This window comes from Hyperolius riggenbachi, chromosome 1, assembly GCF_040937935.1.
Source record: "Hyperolius riggenbachi isolate aHypRig1 chromosome 1, aHypRig1.pri, whole genome shotgun sequence".
Lineage (NCBI taxonomy): Eukaryota > Metazoa > Chordata > Amphibia > Anura > Hyperoliidae > Hyperolius > Hyperolius riggenbachi.
Genome location: NC_090646.1, coordinates 432987896 through 433005950, shown reverse-complemented (window position 1 = coordinate 433005950; position 18055 = coordinate 432987896). Strand labels below are relative to the sequence as shown.

The 18055-nt window shown below is 41.0% G+C and overlaps 1 protein-coding gene across 2 annotated transcripts in view; it reads right to left on the bottom strand.

The window, feature by feature from the left end:
• ERCC6L2 (ERCC excision repair 6 like 2) overlaps positions 1 to 18055 on the bottom strand; it is a 289432-nt gene that overhangs the window by 131148 nt on the left and 140229 nt on the right. For both annotated transcript variants that reach the window (XM_068237461.1, XM_068237451.1), the window contains exon 19: positions 4164 to 4327. In XM_068237461.1, the coding sequence (XP_068093562.1) occupies positions 4164 to 4327 (164 nt within the window). The remainder of the gene's footprint in view (positions 1 to 4163; positions 4328 to 18055) is intronic.

The window sequence follows — 18055 nt, the reverse complement described above, 5'->3', positions numbered from 1 at the left end:
AGCGCGATTGCGCTATCGCGTACTGCACGAATTTTTGGGAATCGCAGCGCAGATCCCATTCATTGTAATGAATGGGATCTGCAGCGCAGCGCATAGGAGCGCAGATGGCGTGCGATCGGACGCGTTGCGTTCCAATCGCACAGCCATCTGCGCTAAATGATGTGAACGAGGCCTTACAGTTTGTAGAGCAGAAGAGGCAGTTTTCTAAGCAACCAAAATTCCCAGAATATATCATCAAATTACAAAAATAAATACCAAAAAGTTAAAAATGTGGTAATGAAACATGTTATAGGATTCCACCAAATATCAGTAAATTCTGGATGTCAATATTAGTCACTTCATGTCATTACTGACCTACCTAACTAGCCCAAAATCGCATATCATGTATTTTGTGCCCCACTTGCATTATGTAACTTTGTCCTATGTTGTATAACCTTGTTAAGTTACGTCTGCCATCCTTTGTACCATTGTATGCATTTATTGCCCAGCGCTGCGTAATATGTTGGCGCTTTATAAACACAATAAATAATAATAAAGGGCTAAAGGGTTCAAATGTACATGTACAAGTGCTTTGGCGGAATAGCAAGACGTTTATAAACCTCCATTTTGCAGGAAGTGGTTAAACTGTCCATAAAGTCTGCAATGTCAATGCAGTCATGAGGACTAAAGGGGTCTCTCCACATTCTCCTCTTAAACTCCACCACATTCAATCACTGCTGTGAAGTCAGAAAAGACCTTCTAGCACATCAGAATTTCTTTCATCACACATCACCAGTTAAAGATGGTTTTAAACTTAATTTAATAAAGCTGCATTCATAGCAGTTTTATACACAGTTTTAGTAATTGGCTTGAAGACTTAAAACTAATTAACAGAGCTCTGGTCTAAGCAGTGAAAAATGCATATGTAAAGCAATACTATATATTTCTGCAGGAAGGCTGTGGGTCGCAGGTCATAATTACTTAGAATCTACGAAACAGCATGCCACTGGAATGCTGGTGGGTTCCGTGCACATGCTTATGAGAAGGTGGTCTTTAAAATCCTATTACGGGTAATCTATGGTTTAATCATTGGTCCAGTAGATGTATAGTTGTTCATGGGGCCATAAGGTTAGGCTGTTTGTGCAGCGTGTGTGGATTTAGCTCAGGGAAGGTAGGTTCTATGGGGAAGGGTTATTTATGTTTGTATAATCCATGGTTAAATAAGGCAGAGGATTGACACAGAGCAAACCAAGAAGTGAGGGCATGAGGAAAGAGTTAGGAGAGAGACTGTGTAGCCAGCTGTGCTATGGTCAGAATTCAATAAAGCTTTAGCTGGCTAGATTAGAAAGAGGAAAACTTTTAGGGGCAGGAAAAAGCAACAGTACTTTTGAAGAAACACCTTTCTTTTAGGATATAGTAGTGATTTAAATACTTGAATCCACTACCGAGTCCCTTTAAGTACAACTATCCAGGCCCAGTAAGCAGATTTTGCACAGTTATAAATCTTGTGCTGTTTATTAATTATATCCAAAATCCATTCTAGGGGATTAGCGAATAAATATTTGGTTTATAGAGCTTAAGAAATTGCAATTGTGGAACACTGTAGTTTTATGCATCCAAATTCCAGTTTGGTATTTTGTTTGTAGCTGCCAAGAAAGCTTTACCTTATTTGTGCCAAGATTATGACCTCAACCTTAACCTAACAGTGTGATCTTAGAAATACGGACTTGCTTCACTCGCTTTTCCCTTATAAAAAGTAATGCTGGCTATAGCATATTAACATGCCTTTAATAATGAACTTGTTGAATCTTTGCAATCACGTACGTTGTTGTAGACCTTTGAAGAGAAGGTAGAACGTAAGAAGCTAAAATCAGTCACTAGAGACTGGTAGTATTACTGATCCATAAGCTCTAAGGACATCTCCCTGGACTGTTTAAAGTACATAGGAAGCCCCCCAAAAATCAAACAGGTACTTACCTAAGGAGACAGAAGGCTCTGGGTCTTATAGAGCCTTCCACTCTCCTCTCATGGTCCCCGCATTCAAGCGCTAGCTCGCCGAAAACGATACTGGCTGCCTGTGGGGGACCAGAGGATGGTTTTGTCCCGCCGCCAGCACAGGACGTCTGCAGGGGGCTGGTGGAAGCCCTGGGTAAGTAAAACTTTTTTTCTTTTAAGGTCAGTTCACTTTAAGGCTGAGCACACTCTTCCGATAGCTAAATCACTCTCTAAATGCTGAGAGCAATTTTGCAACTTAAAACCAAGCACTTCTGGAGTGATGTAGAGGAAGAGATTTTGGGTTCTCATTGTTAAATTGTTCCGATAATCTCGCAAAACACGCGATTGTGGCAAATCGCCTTGTTCAATCCACTTGCATAAGTCTAGCACTTTTGGAACCACCGGCAATCGCGGCAATACCAAATCACGCTCCAGTGGGCCATAGCGCTAATTCCTTCCTTTTTGGAAGTGTTTGGGTCTGGGGACAGAAATTGAGCAACTACAATAAACACCTCACAGTGATACTATGTCTTTTTCACAATTTAAAACATTTTATTATTGCCCTTTATCGGTTAGAGAGAATTACCCTACTTGTTGTCAGGAAAAGGAGTTGAATAGATGGTCTTATTCAGATACTGACAGCAATAAGAGGCCAGAAGAAGTACTAGCCTCCTTCTATGATATTCTAAGCTAAGATAAATTTATGGCTGGAGTTTGGCTTTTAGGAAAATCTTTGTCCATGTATGTCACTGTGACAATGCTTATAGGAGAGCTATTTTATAAGCCTATCAAATCTGAAGCATGGTCACAGCACTAACTGACCACTGAAGTTGCTGAGAAATAATATAATAAGGACGGCTGCTGAAAAGCTCCCAAGTTTATTTTTACTCTAGTTATCAAGTGTTCCTGCCAAAACAGTAAAATCATTTCTGGCAGACAAAGCAGTTAGATGAATGCTGTCTAAATGCAATATGCACAGGCAGTTCCTTTTTGTCTAGCACGTACTATAACAGTTTACCTACAATTATCAGAAGATACAGTAACTGAGAAAAAGTCAACATGTCATCTACACATAATATATGACAGAAGCAGGTTGTGGATACTTTTATTTTATTATATTAATTCAATGTTGTTCTTAAATGTGAGACTGGAACACTTGCATGAAATGCTTCAAAGAGCACAGCCTTCATTTAAAGTGGAAGAGAGCATGTATTGTCTTTAGTTCGCATATCCAGTTCCAGAATGTGGTACTGGGTGGTTGCAATATTTATACTATACAGTCCATATTTGCCTCAGAAATCTTTTTTTCTAGACCATGCCTTCCTCCTCTTTGGCACTGCTGAAGAAGTATCTGTGCAAGGGCTTACAACTGTCCCCAGTCATTCTCAATCTTCAATTAATGTACATGACTCACTGCTTTCTCCCATTAACTGTCTACTACATCCCTGAATTGGTGCAAAACCACTGAAGAAGCTTGGCAGTTCAGGTTGTTTCCAATGTGCCATGCACAAAGTGTAATTGCACAAATGCGCAAGTATAAGGATGTATTAGCTAAGAAGGAGGTGAAGTAGACTCTTTGAAATACTGAAAAAGGCACGAGAGGAGACCGGTAGACAAAGTAAAGCTGGGCCTGTCCAACCTTACCAAATTAAAAAGGATTCCTCTGGGCATTACAGGTCTACTTTAAAGAGACTATAAAGTCTAACCTAGACATGTTATGCATGGTGTTCTCCTAAAAATATACCTACAGTGTTTTCATTCTAACTCACCTTGGGAGTCCCTCTGAGTGCCGTCTGCCAGCACATAGCCCTGCCCCCAGGGCCAAAATCAGTATATTTTTTTTAGAAGAACAAGTCTAGTTTAGACTATAGTATAGTCAGATATACTTTGGAATACAGTTTTGTAAAAGGACACAAAAGGCTCTGTAAAGGAACCATTAGCAGTTAAGGAGCCATCAAATTGATGAATACCTAGAAGCAATGAATTACTAGAGTAAAAAAAAAAAAAAAAAAAAATCAGGTTTACCTAATCACACTGATATTTTAGTGACTTGAACCACCCATAGTTTAGCTGTGAAGATATTACACCATTTCAGAGAAGTTCTATTTTCTAATTAAATTATAACAACTCCCTCTTTTTTCCACTGTTCTGAACCCACCATTCACTGAGGTTTCTGCAGCATTACTTACTTCATTATTGCTCTGGGGGTCTTTCCAACCAGAAACATTTTCTCGCCAACCTTTAGTACTTCGCTTTTCTTGTGAACGACTTGATGCTGTAAAGTGCTAGTGCCTTCCCCTACGCCTTCCTGGTCTTTCTGAGGTAATCTTTCTTCTTTGATAAAGTTGGATTTCTGTAAAGCAAAATACACATAACATTACATGTATGATGTCATTTTAACCAATTATAAAAACAAAACTGTGCAGGAACCCTTGGCAACTATAAATCATATTGCAATGGTTTGCAGAAGATGTTGGCGCTATATAAATACTAAATAATAATAATAATAGTTTGAATGAACTTCTGAAAGTGACGTCTTATCAGCTGTTACGCATTATAAAGTGTAACTGTTTGCAGTAATAGATTAGGAAATTGTTGGCACCCTTTTTTAGTAGACATGCCAAACGCCAAGTGCGGGTACACATCTAAATATACAATGACAACTATACTAAGTAGAGCACTCAAATGTTAAGTTGTTTTTATAAAACAGCTTTTGCAGCTAAAGTTCTGTTTTCAAACTTTGTCTGATGAACTGAAGCAATCCACGTTTGGGCTCTTATAGGTTGGGAACACACTTGTTGGTGCAATTATGTGGGTGTTTCCAGCAGATTGCAGCACTCTGCATTTCCTGCAGACGGTTTTGCATGAATGTTTATGATTTTTTGGGGGATTGCGACATAATGTATTTAATTAGGAGATGCACAGAGATAAAGAGAAAAAAAAGAAAAGAAAACCCCAAACAACTTCAAAATGACTAGGGATTCCTGAGTGGGCCACTGAATTCAGTGGCCAGTGCAGCCGATTTGCATGTGATTGAAAAAGGCAGTAAAATTGTGTGTAGTATAAAACAGTGTTCACTGCAGGCTCCCCGTCGGTGGGTTCACAGTTAGGCTGGAAATAATCATGCGGTAAAGATTTGCAAAGGGGTTGGGCATAGATAAAACTTCCTGACAGAATGAAAACTTCATTTTCCTAAATCGGTCAGTCAACTGGTTGACAATTAGCCTCTTGGTCTATAATCTTATGCTGGGCACACGGGTTGATCCGGCAGCCGATTAGCCGCCGGATCGACTCCCGCCGCGTCCCCGCGTGCACCCGGATCGATTCCCACTCGTCCCCGCCAGCGCTTCTTATCTTCCGCTCAATTCGCCGCTATTATCCGCCCGCGGTATCGAGCACGGATTCGTTCCCCGCGGTGATCGAACACAGTCGGATATTATCAATCGAGCCATCAGCGGCTCGAATGATAAGCCTGCAGCGAGCCGTGTATGCCCAGCATAATACACAATGATTTATCAAATAATCAAAACCGGCCTACAGAAACGAAAACAGCTTTGCCTCTGAGTGTCTACACAGGATTCGGAAATAAAACTCTTTTAACTCAGACCATGCATGCAAGTAGCAAAGCCAGAAAATATTTGGAATGCTTGTTTAGGCTCATCATTAATATTTTATTCATTTGAATTTCATAATCAAGTCATTGTATGGGTTTCTTAAGGCCAAGATTACTCACACATTTTCCATTGACTCCTGAACACATTTCCCTTTCATGTAATACAGAGTGCTCCTTGTTAAAACAAGTCAGTGTCACCTAGCTATATGCCGCTCGATAGCTCGGATGAGGAAAGAGGTCATAATGGGGAAAACAGTCACAGAAATTATCTTTGGATTTCACATTACCCCGCTGTATTTCACATTCTGAGACAATGGTGACAGGAGGAACTCATCCGTCATCTTTTCTTGAAATAGTAAGGAAGCCAAGTTTGACTGCGTGTTCAAAACTGACACGAATGTCTTATTTTCTTTCCTGTGAAGCGATACTAATGATGTACTTAAGAGTCTATTGACAAGGACAGGAAATTAATTCTTGGAATTAAGAAAGTCAATTCCATTCCTGGCAGGGCGTTTCATAAGTAGACAGCTGACGGAGGTGTGGGATTGCAGCTAAAATACAAATGTCAGTTTGAAATTCAGGCTGTTTTTGTTCTAAAAATGATACAGTATGTATTACTGCCATTCAAAACAATGTTATTGCTGATATTTATATACCTTTCCATTTTGTTCTTCAACATCTATGACTGTAATATATAAACATAATTTTCTTTTCTCTACACCGTAATTAAAAAAAAAAAAAGCTAAGATATACCCAACTCCTGTAAGTGAGATATATCATCTTCCAAAGAGTGGGGTCAAATTACGAGCAGCTACTGTATGAGTTATAGCATCCACAGCATGCCTGTGGATGTGAAATGTAGGTTCCAGGGACATAAAATACTATAAAACAGAAAGTGTCTTAAAGCTAAAGGAAACCTGAAGTAAGGCAGGTATGGAGGCTGTCATATTTATTTCCTTTTAATCAATACCAGTTGCCTGACATCAGTAGTGTCTGAATCACACACCTGAGATGTAGGCCAATCCAGTCAGACTTCAATCAGTCAGAGCACCTGATCTGCATGCTTGTTCAGGGTCTATGGCTAAAAGTATTGGAGGCAGAGGATCAGCAGGACAGCTAGGCATTTTGCATAATTTAAAAGGAAATACATATTTTGACCTTCAGATGTCCTTTACATCAAAGTTTTCAGAGCACAGACTTAAAAAATGTCCCATAATTTTAATTTTGAAGATACAGACATGCTTATCACTAGGGATGGATGCACTTATTCTTCAGCGAACGGTTCCTGGTGAATAACGACCATTTGCCGCTCTATTCTTGCTGCAAATTTGCGCGTACAAAGATTGCATTTCCACTTAACAATAATGACTGCTGACTTTAGTGCTTAATAGCAAAAGCCGAGTAAAAACTAGAAGGTGCTTTTTTTCCCTCTTGTTCCTACTGTTCTCCTTAACATACCCTTCAGATTTGGTGATTATAGCATGTACAGTGCTTTGCTATTAACCGCTAACGGTTTCAGACATTCGCCTACCATTAAAATCAATGAGGTTCGCCAAAAATGTTCATTTCAAAAATTTTCAATGCAAAAATGTGCGAACATTAATTTCTGGTGTTGAGCAATCCCTACTATCACTATATGTTGACTGCTTCTTTCTACTCACTAGATTGCCTTATCAGTTTAGTGTTGGTAGAAGTAAGAGTCACTGCATGCCCTACTTTGCTGCTGCCACAATGTATTTGCTTACAAACAGATCTTTACAACATAGTACCATATACAAGATGCCCTTGCCTCTATAACTTATCCAGAATAAGCTGCATCCAAGTATATCCACACTATGATCTCTACTCTGAACAAAAATAAAACTGCAATATCCTGGGTTACTAATCTCCACCCTTGTCTCTCCTACCACACCAGAGCCAAGTGAAGCGCTGTATACAACAAAAGTAGAGGAATTCTGGTTTTAAAAGTGACCTCTATGAATACAAGTCTAAACTGTTTCTCTGCAAAACCATTCTAAACAACAGCAAATCAAGGTACATCCCACCCCCATATCCAAGCAGGTGTAAGCATGGAAAATTCACCTTTTAAAAACATCTGCGGAAGGTTTATACTGGGATTAAAGATGGTTACTGCTATTAGGTGGACTTGATCCAAACTGTTCTAACCTACTTCATGGCCACTTCTCTCTCTAGCCCAGGGGTGTCAAACTCAAATACAGTGGGCCAAAATTGAAAACTGGGACTAAGCTGTGGGCCAACCTCAATGTCTAGTGGCCACTTCCCTCCCTTATACAGCTCCCTGGTGTCTAATGGCTCCCCTATACAGTTTCCTGCTGTCTGGTCCCCCCCCCCCATACCGTTCCCTAGGGTATAATGGCCCCCTTGCTCCCCTACACAGTTTACTGGTGACTAGTGTCCCCCCTTATACAATTCCCTTGTGTGTAATAGTTCCCTTCCTACCCTTTACAGTCTATTGATGTCTTTTGGCCCTTCCCTTAACCCCCCCCCCCCCACACACACACACACACCAGTTTCTTGGTGTCTAGTGTCCCCCTCCCTCGGCTATACAGGTCTCTGGTTCCTAGTGGCCCTCCTCCCTCCCTTATGCAGTTTCCCAGTGTCTAATGGCCCCCTCTTACCCCTATACCAGTGGTTCTCAAACTTTTTTAAGTGAGGGCGCCCTTGATGGCTTTGAAATGTTTCCTAGGCACCCTTCTGCAAAAAACAACTATCAAAATGCCATTAAGACCCTTATTAGGCAGCACCCCCCCCCCCCCCTCCAAGTAGCTAGTGATGCTTATTAGGCAGCACCCACCTCCAAGTAGCTAGTGATGCTTATTAGGCAGCATCCCCCCTCCAAGCAAGTAGCTAGTGATGCTTATTAGGTAGCATCCCCCCTCCAAGTAGTCAATGACTGCCCCCCCCTCCCATTATGCAGCACCCTCCTGAATGAACATAAGGATAAAGAGTCAATCTTGTAGAGCACATAGACAATTTCCTACATGGAGACTGCAGTTAGTAACAAAACTAAAGGCTAACTGGTGGGTAATGCAGCCACACTGTATATCAATGTGCAGTTGCATTACCTCATTGCAATGCACTAAGAATGGGGATGCATGCCGAAGCACCCCCTGGGTGGTGCCCGCGGCGCACCAGGGTGCCATGGCACTCAGTTTCAGAACCCCTGTCCTATACAGTTCCCTGGTGTCTAGTCACCCCATTCCCTTCCCCATACAGTTTCCTGGTATCTAGTTGCCCCCCTCCCTCCCCTTCACAGTTCCCTAATGTCTCCCCCTACAAATCTGTGACCTAATCAAATAATTTGTATGCTTCTCCATTCATTCTCCCTGAGAATAATTCCTGCAGAAGAAACTGGCATCTCTCATAAAAAAGGGGGAAAAAAGATATTCAAAAATGATTTTCAATAAGCTTTTTTAAAGAGACTCTGAAGCGAGTCTCAATCCACTTTTTTAACTTTTATTAATGTAAAGCACTATAAGCCCTGCTAAACTGCCGCATCCCCACAGCAAAACGAGGGGTCTATATCCCCCAAATCCCCTCTGCTGTTTCCAGGGAGCACTTCCTGCTTGAGGCAGAGCTTAGGGCTGTAGCTCTGCCTCTTCGTGCATCAATCCCCGCTGATTGCCGCCTCTCCCCGCCCCTCTCAATCTTCCTTCACTGAGAGGGGCGGGGAGATGCGGAGATCCGCGGGTAGATTGATGTGCATGGAGGCAGAGCTGCAGCTCAAAGCTCTGCCTGTATGAGCAGCAAAATCCACGACCAAGAAAGTTGTGGATTTTGCAGAGGGGATTTGGGGGGTATAAATCCCTAGTTTTGCAGCGGGGATGCGGCAGTTTAGCAGAGTTTATAGTGCTTAACATTAAAAAAGTGGAGTTAGACTTGCTTTAGAGTTTCTTTAACATATAATGAAGCTCCCCCTTTAAGGATATTTTATGTTTGAAAACTTAAAGAGTTACCTATGAGGTCATAATATTTAAACAGTCGGATTTTAGTTACCACAGTATACAAGAATTGGCTTAGAAGCCAATAAAAGATCTATTTAATCACAAATGCATATATGAACTATTGTATATAATGAATTAGGAGCGCTGGGTATATAGTAAATATGTCATTTATTCATAAAAGGAAGAAACCATATAAAGATATTGCACATCTATACATCACTCACAACTGCAGTCTCCATACACACCGAAGTATACTGGTTCCTCAGAATCACTATTTTGCCTAAAAATCTGTGTGCACACATAGGATACAAAAATAATACTGAAAGTTTTGTAATGATAATTGAAAAATTGAAAAATTGCTAATAAAAATGCTTCATAGTTTTCCACACATTGCCAACAATATTCTCAATGTTGCTATTAGGAGACCACGGGGTCCAATAGTCACAATAGACAACCCGTATGTTGGTATTGCGGTGTATACAGAAAAGGAGAAGCTCACCCTCCTATGGACCTTTGTAGGCGAATCCTGTAAGTCCGCGTTCAGATTTTTGTATTGAAATTCCGCTGTTGGCCCCAGCATACGCTCCCACCGTATGCTCGCAACCAGCCACACACCGCCGGTCTCCAGGGGTAGCCGTTAGCGTGGTCCGGGAGTAGACTTCCGGTTGGATGGTGGGTTAGCGCGACGTCACTTCCGTCCGCTTTCCAGCCAGCAATTCAGTCCACTTCCTTGCGCTCCACAGGTAAACTTCTGCCGTTTATTTAGTACAATTTGCGGCAATTTGGGTGCTTGAAAGTGGAATTGTTCTTATATCCAGAGGGATAGATGGGGCGCCCCACTCCTCAAGGATCAAAAAGAATCAGATTGACATGTTTCGACAGAATATAAGTCTGTCTTCCTCAGAATCCACTTTCAAGCACCCAAATTGCCGCACATGTACTAAAGTGACGTTGCGCTAACCCACCATCCAACCGGAAGTCTACTCCCGGAATTTCAATACAAAAATCTGAACGCGGACTTACAGGATTCGCCTACAAAGGTCCATAGGAGGGTGAGCTTCTCCTTTTCTGTATACACAGCAATACCAACATACGGGTTGTCTATTGTGACTATTGGACCCCGTGGTCTCCTAATAGCAACATTGAGAATATTGTTGGCAATGTGTGGGAAACTATGAAGCATTTTTATTAGCAATTTTTCAATTTTTCAATTATCATTACAAAACTTTCAGTACTATTTTTGTATCCTATGTGTGCACACAGATTTTTAGGCAAAATAGTGATTCTGAGGAACCAGTATACTTCGGTGTGTATGGAGACTGCAGTTGTGAGTGATGTATAGATGTGCAATATCTTTATATGGTTCTTTCCTTTTATGAATAAATGACATATTTACTATATACCCAGCGCTCCTAATTCATTATATACAATTGACCAGTTTTAGGTGGGAATTAAGGGGATACCCCACCAGATAAGGAAGCAGCGGGTGGAAGTTATACATCTATTGCGATTGGGTTAATGTGAGGTGTGCCACTAGAACCCCCTACCCTTTAAGATATTCATTGTATCAACAGCGCCCCTTGTTGTGTTTATCACTGCATATATGAACTAGTTTCACCATTCCGCCAGTCTAGTCATGACAACATATTTTATACAATCATGCAAGTTGCCATCTTGACAAAAAATTACATGAAGCAACACTGCTTTTGTTTACACATCTGTTCAAATAGAAAGGATGAAAACAGATTCGTCGGGATAACAGCCAAATCCTATAAACTTAAAAAGTTATTCACTCACTTGTCTCTGCAAGGAAAAAAAGAGAACCAAAATTACTGTAAAAACATGTGCTGTAAATAAATCAACACAGATGGCATTCGAGACCCAAAGGAAAAGAAAAAAGAAAAAGTTTTAATTGCATTTGTGAAAACATGTTAAGAAACTCTTTTCCTTTTCAATTTAGCTGGTCAAGGATTTCTGCCCCAAGGTACAAAATGTTACAGTAAACACAATATTGTAAGATTTAATTCTAATGTAAGCCTGAGGCAACCATGAATTGTCCTTGAATTGTCTTAAATCAGCATTCTGGGATCCGTGCCAATCAGTTACAAGACCTACCACACACTCGCACTGACAGAGAGTTCATTTAACTGTCTGGCATGTTCCCTGTAAAAAGAGATGTCTCTAATATCTTTATTTTCAGCAACCAGTTTAACAGTCTATTGTTTGACAAGGAGATCTAAGCACATTTAGCCTGGGTCAAATATTGTTCTCATACATGCTCTTTCTTAAGAAGAAAATGGAAATACACTGCCACGGCAATGAAGATTATCCCACAATGTTTTCAATCAAGCACATACCATTTATTTTATGATGGAACCATGATTCACATTTATACTTTAAGTTTAAGGGTTATAACTTAAAAGACGATGTCTAGAAAATAAATGCCTTGCAGGCTACTACCATGTGCTGCAGTCTTACACTATTAAAAATGTGCCAGCTTATTTAGGATTAAAATAAATATACAATTTACATTTGTTAATATCTATTAACGCCATAACAAAAATGTCAACAAATTACATCCCTGTGATACAGTGCACTCCAGCATAAAGCTTTAGATGGTGCATATCAGCTTTAAATTAAGCTCTTCAGCTTCCCAATGCCCATCCACTAGGAGTAAAATGGTGTTTTGAATCAGAGGGGTCAGTACCTGTTGGCACCCCTATGACGCCCTTACATTATCCTAAAATGGGCATGCCACTTAAATGCCACTCCCGCATCTATAAATTGCTTTTGAATCATAATATATGCAAAACATTATTTTGCCAAGACAGAGAATGATACATTAGTATAAAACATATAAAGTAGCTTTGCGTTTTCATCGGGTGACATTTCCTAGCCCTGTACGTTTAACAAGAGCATTATCAGAGATCAATGCCAATATTTAAATCATGTATGCAAAGGCAGGAAGCATAGCCATATCCAGGATGCTAGTTTAAAGAGGAACTTCTACCTTAACAAACATACTGTCATTAAGGTACATTAGTTATGTTAATTAAAATAGATAGGTAATATAATCTCTTACCCACCCTCAACAGGCAAATGTTTGAGATTTCATGAGGGCAGCCATCTTTTTGGTTGATAGGAGGTGACAGGGAGCATGAGACACAGTTCCAACCGTGCTGTGTCCTGATCACCCTTTCCAGTTGCTAGGCAACGAGAACAACAACAACATCAGAAATCCCATCATGCTTTGCACAGCATCAGGAGAAAAATGCCCAGATAGATTTCTTTGATGGGGCGGAATTTAGCTTCTGTGCAGCTAAAAATTAGGCTTTGGTAAGAAAAACAAAGTTCTGATCCTGTGAAACTGTTAAAGAAACACCAAGCCTTTTCAGTGCTGCTGAGTAGATTTTTAGTCTGGAGGTTCACTTTAAGCATCACTTCCCAACACAGAGGGAAATAGCTAGCCAATTAGGCCTGAGTCACACTATACAGATGAGAAACGTAAATGTGCATCGGATCCATTTTTAAAAGGTATCTGTTTTTCATCTGTAACCTTCCATTCAGTTAGCGCATGGTCAATGCGATACGTGTATCATTCCAGATATATCGCAGCCTACATAAAACTTGCGGTCCATTCAGCGGAACGTGCTGAACAGATCCATTCTTGTGGAGCAATGTGAAAAGATCCTATTGAATAACATAGGGTCCGTTCACCTCCGTTAGGATCCAGTCTGTTAAGTTCCGCTAAATGGACCATTTTTAGTGCCAGTGTGAACTTAATTGGGAGTTTTCAGGCTCATCTGGAGTACTCTTACGGATAGCTATGTATCTGTAGTAATTTTGCTGCTTGTGCAAGCATACACACATCAAACACATTAGGTGCTAAACAAAAGAAGGTCATAAATACCTTAATAAGCTTCCTTTGCAATCTGCAGAGACATTACCGTCTTAATTCCCAATCTTACTGTTTTTAAACTGAAGCTAAAACGACGTGGTCACAGGCTCATGGATCATGGCCTCGTTAATCTCTATATAGAATAGAAGGGGAGGATTGTCCTAGACCTCCACAACTAGGAATGTAAAGGAAGTGAATTTTAGATATCATGTGACTCGTTCCTCGCATTAAGGTATATACAAAATTATATATATATATATATATATATATATATATATATATATATATATATATATATATATATATATATATATATATATATACGTTTAAGCTTTAATCAGTCATAAACGAAAAAAAGGAGTCAGGATATTTGCCCCTTAGAATCCTGTTTTAAAGAGAACCCGAGGTGGCTTCCTAAGAATAAAATCCGCACACAGAGGCTGGGTCTGCCTATACTGCCCAGCCTCTGTTGCTATCTCAATCCCCCCTAAGTTCCCTTTGCGCTCTGCTATCCCCCATAAATCACAGCCACGCTGTCGACACGCAGTGTGTCGCAGCGGGCTGTGTTTACCTCTGTAGTGTCACTCTGCTTGCTCCCCTGCCTCCTGCGTAGCTCCAGTCCCTGCCTGCGTCCCTTCCCTCCACCCTGATTGGAGGGAAGGGGTGCGGGCGGGGACCGGAGCTATGGAGGAGGCGGGGGAGCGTCGAGAGTGACACTACAGAGGTAAACACAGCCCGCTGCGTGTCGACAGCATGGCTGTGATTTATGGGGAATAGCAGAGCGCAGGGGGAACTAAGGGGGGATTGAGATAGCAACAGAGGCTGGGCTGTATAGGCAGACCCAGCCTCTGTGTGCGGATTTCATTCTTAGGAAGCCACCTCGGGTTCTCTTTAAGATTGCTACGAAGTATATGGTTTCTGTACTCTATATTATATTTGTTTAGGAAATCTGGTATATTGCCCAAGATATACTGGTTTTAACAAGTAAACATTAAATTACACTTTTTTTCTTATAATCACTAATTATGTTGACATGATTTGGCAAGTTGTAGGTCACATGCTTGCCATGTGCATGCAGCCATTGGAGTAAGAGTGGAGTCAAAACAACTCATCTGCATTTTACTCTGGGGTAGTCACTAAGGAAGTCCAGCATGGGATCAGATTATAAGGCAGATAATTAAAAAAAAGAAAACAAAAACATCCCCTCAGGTTTCCCTACAGGTTCAGAAAATTATGTTAAGTATTTGCAATAACAATCCTTTGCCAGGTCCAAAAATTTCTCTTTGGCCATATAATTTTAAGATTGTGTGTTACTAATAGTAATTATACATTATACACATACTCACTGTTAAAATATCATTACTTTCACTACATTAGATGTTAATATTCAAGAGTTAACCATTTAAAATGTAGAATATTAGCTGAGTATTTAAAAGTAGCGCGTTTCATGGCAGTTCAGATCTCTCCATTGTGGCTTGGTGTCTCCTCCGAGAAACACTATTACCTGACATGATCCAGATGAGGGTGGAAAATGCTAATTTTGCAACCACCAGCAAGTACAAATTACTGAAAACAAGTTGTCCCAAATTTACTTAAAATTGATATTACTTATTAGTTACTACTTTTTAGTACTTTATCACTAATAAGATGCTAAGAGCACATTGGCCCAAATGCAATAAAACGTTTCCAGAGTCCCAAGAGATAATTTTTCATCTTTTATAATGAGAAACTTTTCATCGCTTTCCAACTAAAAAAAGTACAGGTTTTTCTTGCTTGCTAGTGGATTAAGAGGTGTTTTAATGATATGGTGTGAAAATATGTTCTGGGGGAAAAATATAAATGTTAATTGCATCAAGACCCATGAGGCAGATTTATTAAAAGTAGTGTTAAGAAAATTAAGACCAATAATGGATCTGTTGCCACAGGGAGTACCACACGTTTTCTGTTCTGACTCACCACTAACCATAGCAATGGATATACTGTAGATACAGCAGCAATCCATGTATGCGTGTCCACGTAAAGATATTTTCATGATCTGTGTTGTCATAACATGGTACCTCCTCAATCAAGCTATTTAAGAATGGGCTGAGAAACTATCTAATTTCCCAAGATATTTGGAAAAGAGGCAGGCGGTTTACTTCCGGCAAACAGAAGGAGCGATCAGTGTGGCAGGGTGGAAGAGGGGAAGGATAAAGGAGCTGCTCTTGGTATCCACCTCGGTGGCAAAAGTATCTGTGTTTGAGACAAGAAGAGACAGGGCGCACTCAGGGGAACAGTACAGCAGTAGATTGGGTGAATTTAGAATAATCTCACCTCTAGAAGTTGCTGGCGAACCTGTACAGGAGTAGCCAGCGTGCAGGCTTCTATCCCTCTAGCCAGGGATCAGGCACAAAGGCAGCTGGATTCCTCCTTCACTCGGACGGTTGTTGGCAGGCAGCGAGCGGCTCTGAGGTTATACACCCTGTCTGTGTGCGAGTCTACAACCTCAGAGCCGCTCGCTGCTTGCCAACAACCATCCGAGTGAAGGAGGAATCCAGCTGCCTATGTGCCTGATCCCTGGCTAGAGGGATAAAAGCCTGCACGCTGGCTACTCCTGTACAGGTTCGCCAGCAACTTCTAGAGGTGAGATTATTCTGAATTCACCCAATCTACTGCTGTACTGTTCCCCTGAGTGTGCTCTGTCTCTTGTCTCAAAACACAGATAATTTCCCAAGAGGCATTTGTAAAGCTCCTCAGGATACTGTACTTACGGAAAGAGAATCAATTGCTGAATTATCTCATTACAGTTTAGCACTAGCCATGTTCCTTCTATCAACAAAAATGTGAGGTCTATAACACAAATTGTTTTTTATTAACTGTAATATAAACGGTGAAAGTAACCACTGCCATGTCAGAAAGATCATCAGAATAAATACATGTTGGCTGTGATTACAATAAGAATATCATATTTTCTTTCCCAATTTTTGGATCCTCTCCCACTGCGATGAGTGAGATTGGCCAAGCGTACGCAGTCAAAACAGCCTCAGCACTGCTTTTTTTTTTCTATTAAAATGTAGGAATTCTTGATAAGATAAGAGTCATATACGTAGATTTCACGTTTTACATTCACATTAAACTGAACCTGTAAATGTGGCCCTGGGAACTAATTGTGCTGAAGGATTTCTGTTCTTGTAGGTATCTCCTCCAACCCCCATTTTATTACCACTGTTGCACTTCCACCCATACTACCCGACTACCGTCACAATAAGAACGACAACAAAATCATCTCTAAATCTCCCATTGTGGTTATTAATTGATCCCTTACTGCTGTATAATTCAATTAGTCAGTGGGAAGGCCAATAGAATACGTAAAGATACATTTGCAATGATTCCTAGTACTGATATAATAGCAAAGAAAAGGAATAAAAGCATTTTTGAGTTTGCCACCAGAGTAGCACTTTCATTGGACCAGTCTATGAATCAGTGTGTAGTCCTAGCACAAGATTTAAAGATGCTTTTGACAGCACTCCCTTCTTTCTATATTGTGGCAAGAGACCAGTGGTCTCGGCAGGGCCAGTGCTGCCATTAAGGGGGAAATTGCCCTAGGGCCCCTGACCACTGCCACCCCCTGTGCTGTCAGACCCCCAGATGGTCCAACCCCTGAGTTCCCCTGCACGATATGTCGCTGCATTGTATTAACTCGCATGTCCCGGCACAGGTGTCAGGTCATGGAGAAGAGGCAGGCAGCAGAGCTGAAGATGGAGCAAGGACATAGAAGTGCGCTGGTACAGGTGAGTTAATATAATGAAGCCACATATCATACGGGGCGTTTTGGCAGCTGCTTCAGCTGATAATCAGGTGTGTGTACACTACCAATCAATCTCCAACCGCCCATCTGCGGCCCCTTTGAAATGCAGTCGGTGCTGGAAGATGGAGACTGGGGGTACGGAACAGCCCCTGAGGGTAAGTTACAGTAATTTACCACTGCCCCCACACACGGACACACACAGCCTCAATAATTTTTGAAACTCCCTAAGGGTAGGTTCATTTTAAATATTTTTATACATATGGTGCTCAGTGCACTTTAAATCAATAGCCATATTCAAGGGAGTTTTATTAAGTCCTCCTTGCCTGATGTTAAGATTCTGAAAGTGTCCAAAAGGGGTACCCATCTCAATAGAGGGAAGCCTCTAGATAATCTAGAGTCTTTTCCTGTCCTCCTCCACCCCTGCCATTCCAGCGATGCATCCCCTAAAAAGACAACAGCTTATGCATGCACAGTAGCATAGGGCTTGGCTTTTTCCAGTGGTGCTCGCGCGGGTCAGTGCTACTGCACATGAGCAAACCATCTGTGCCTGTGAAGTAGCACGGACCTGATCGGCCTCGGCTTTTTCTGCCAAAGCACAAGCAGGTACGTGCTACTTCACCCAAGTGCTTCGGGGGTCGCAGAATAGAGATGGTTCTTTATGCAAATGTAAGTATCTTCTAATTGCACCATTCGAGTCCCACCAAGGTGGAATTCTATTGGTCCATTTATAAGCAGCATAAATTACACAATTTGCATAATGATGCATCAATTCGAAATTATTTGAATCTCAATGGGTTTGAGTTACCCACTAAAGGCAC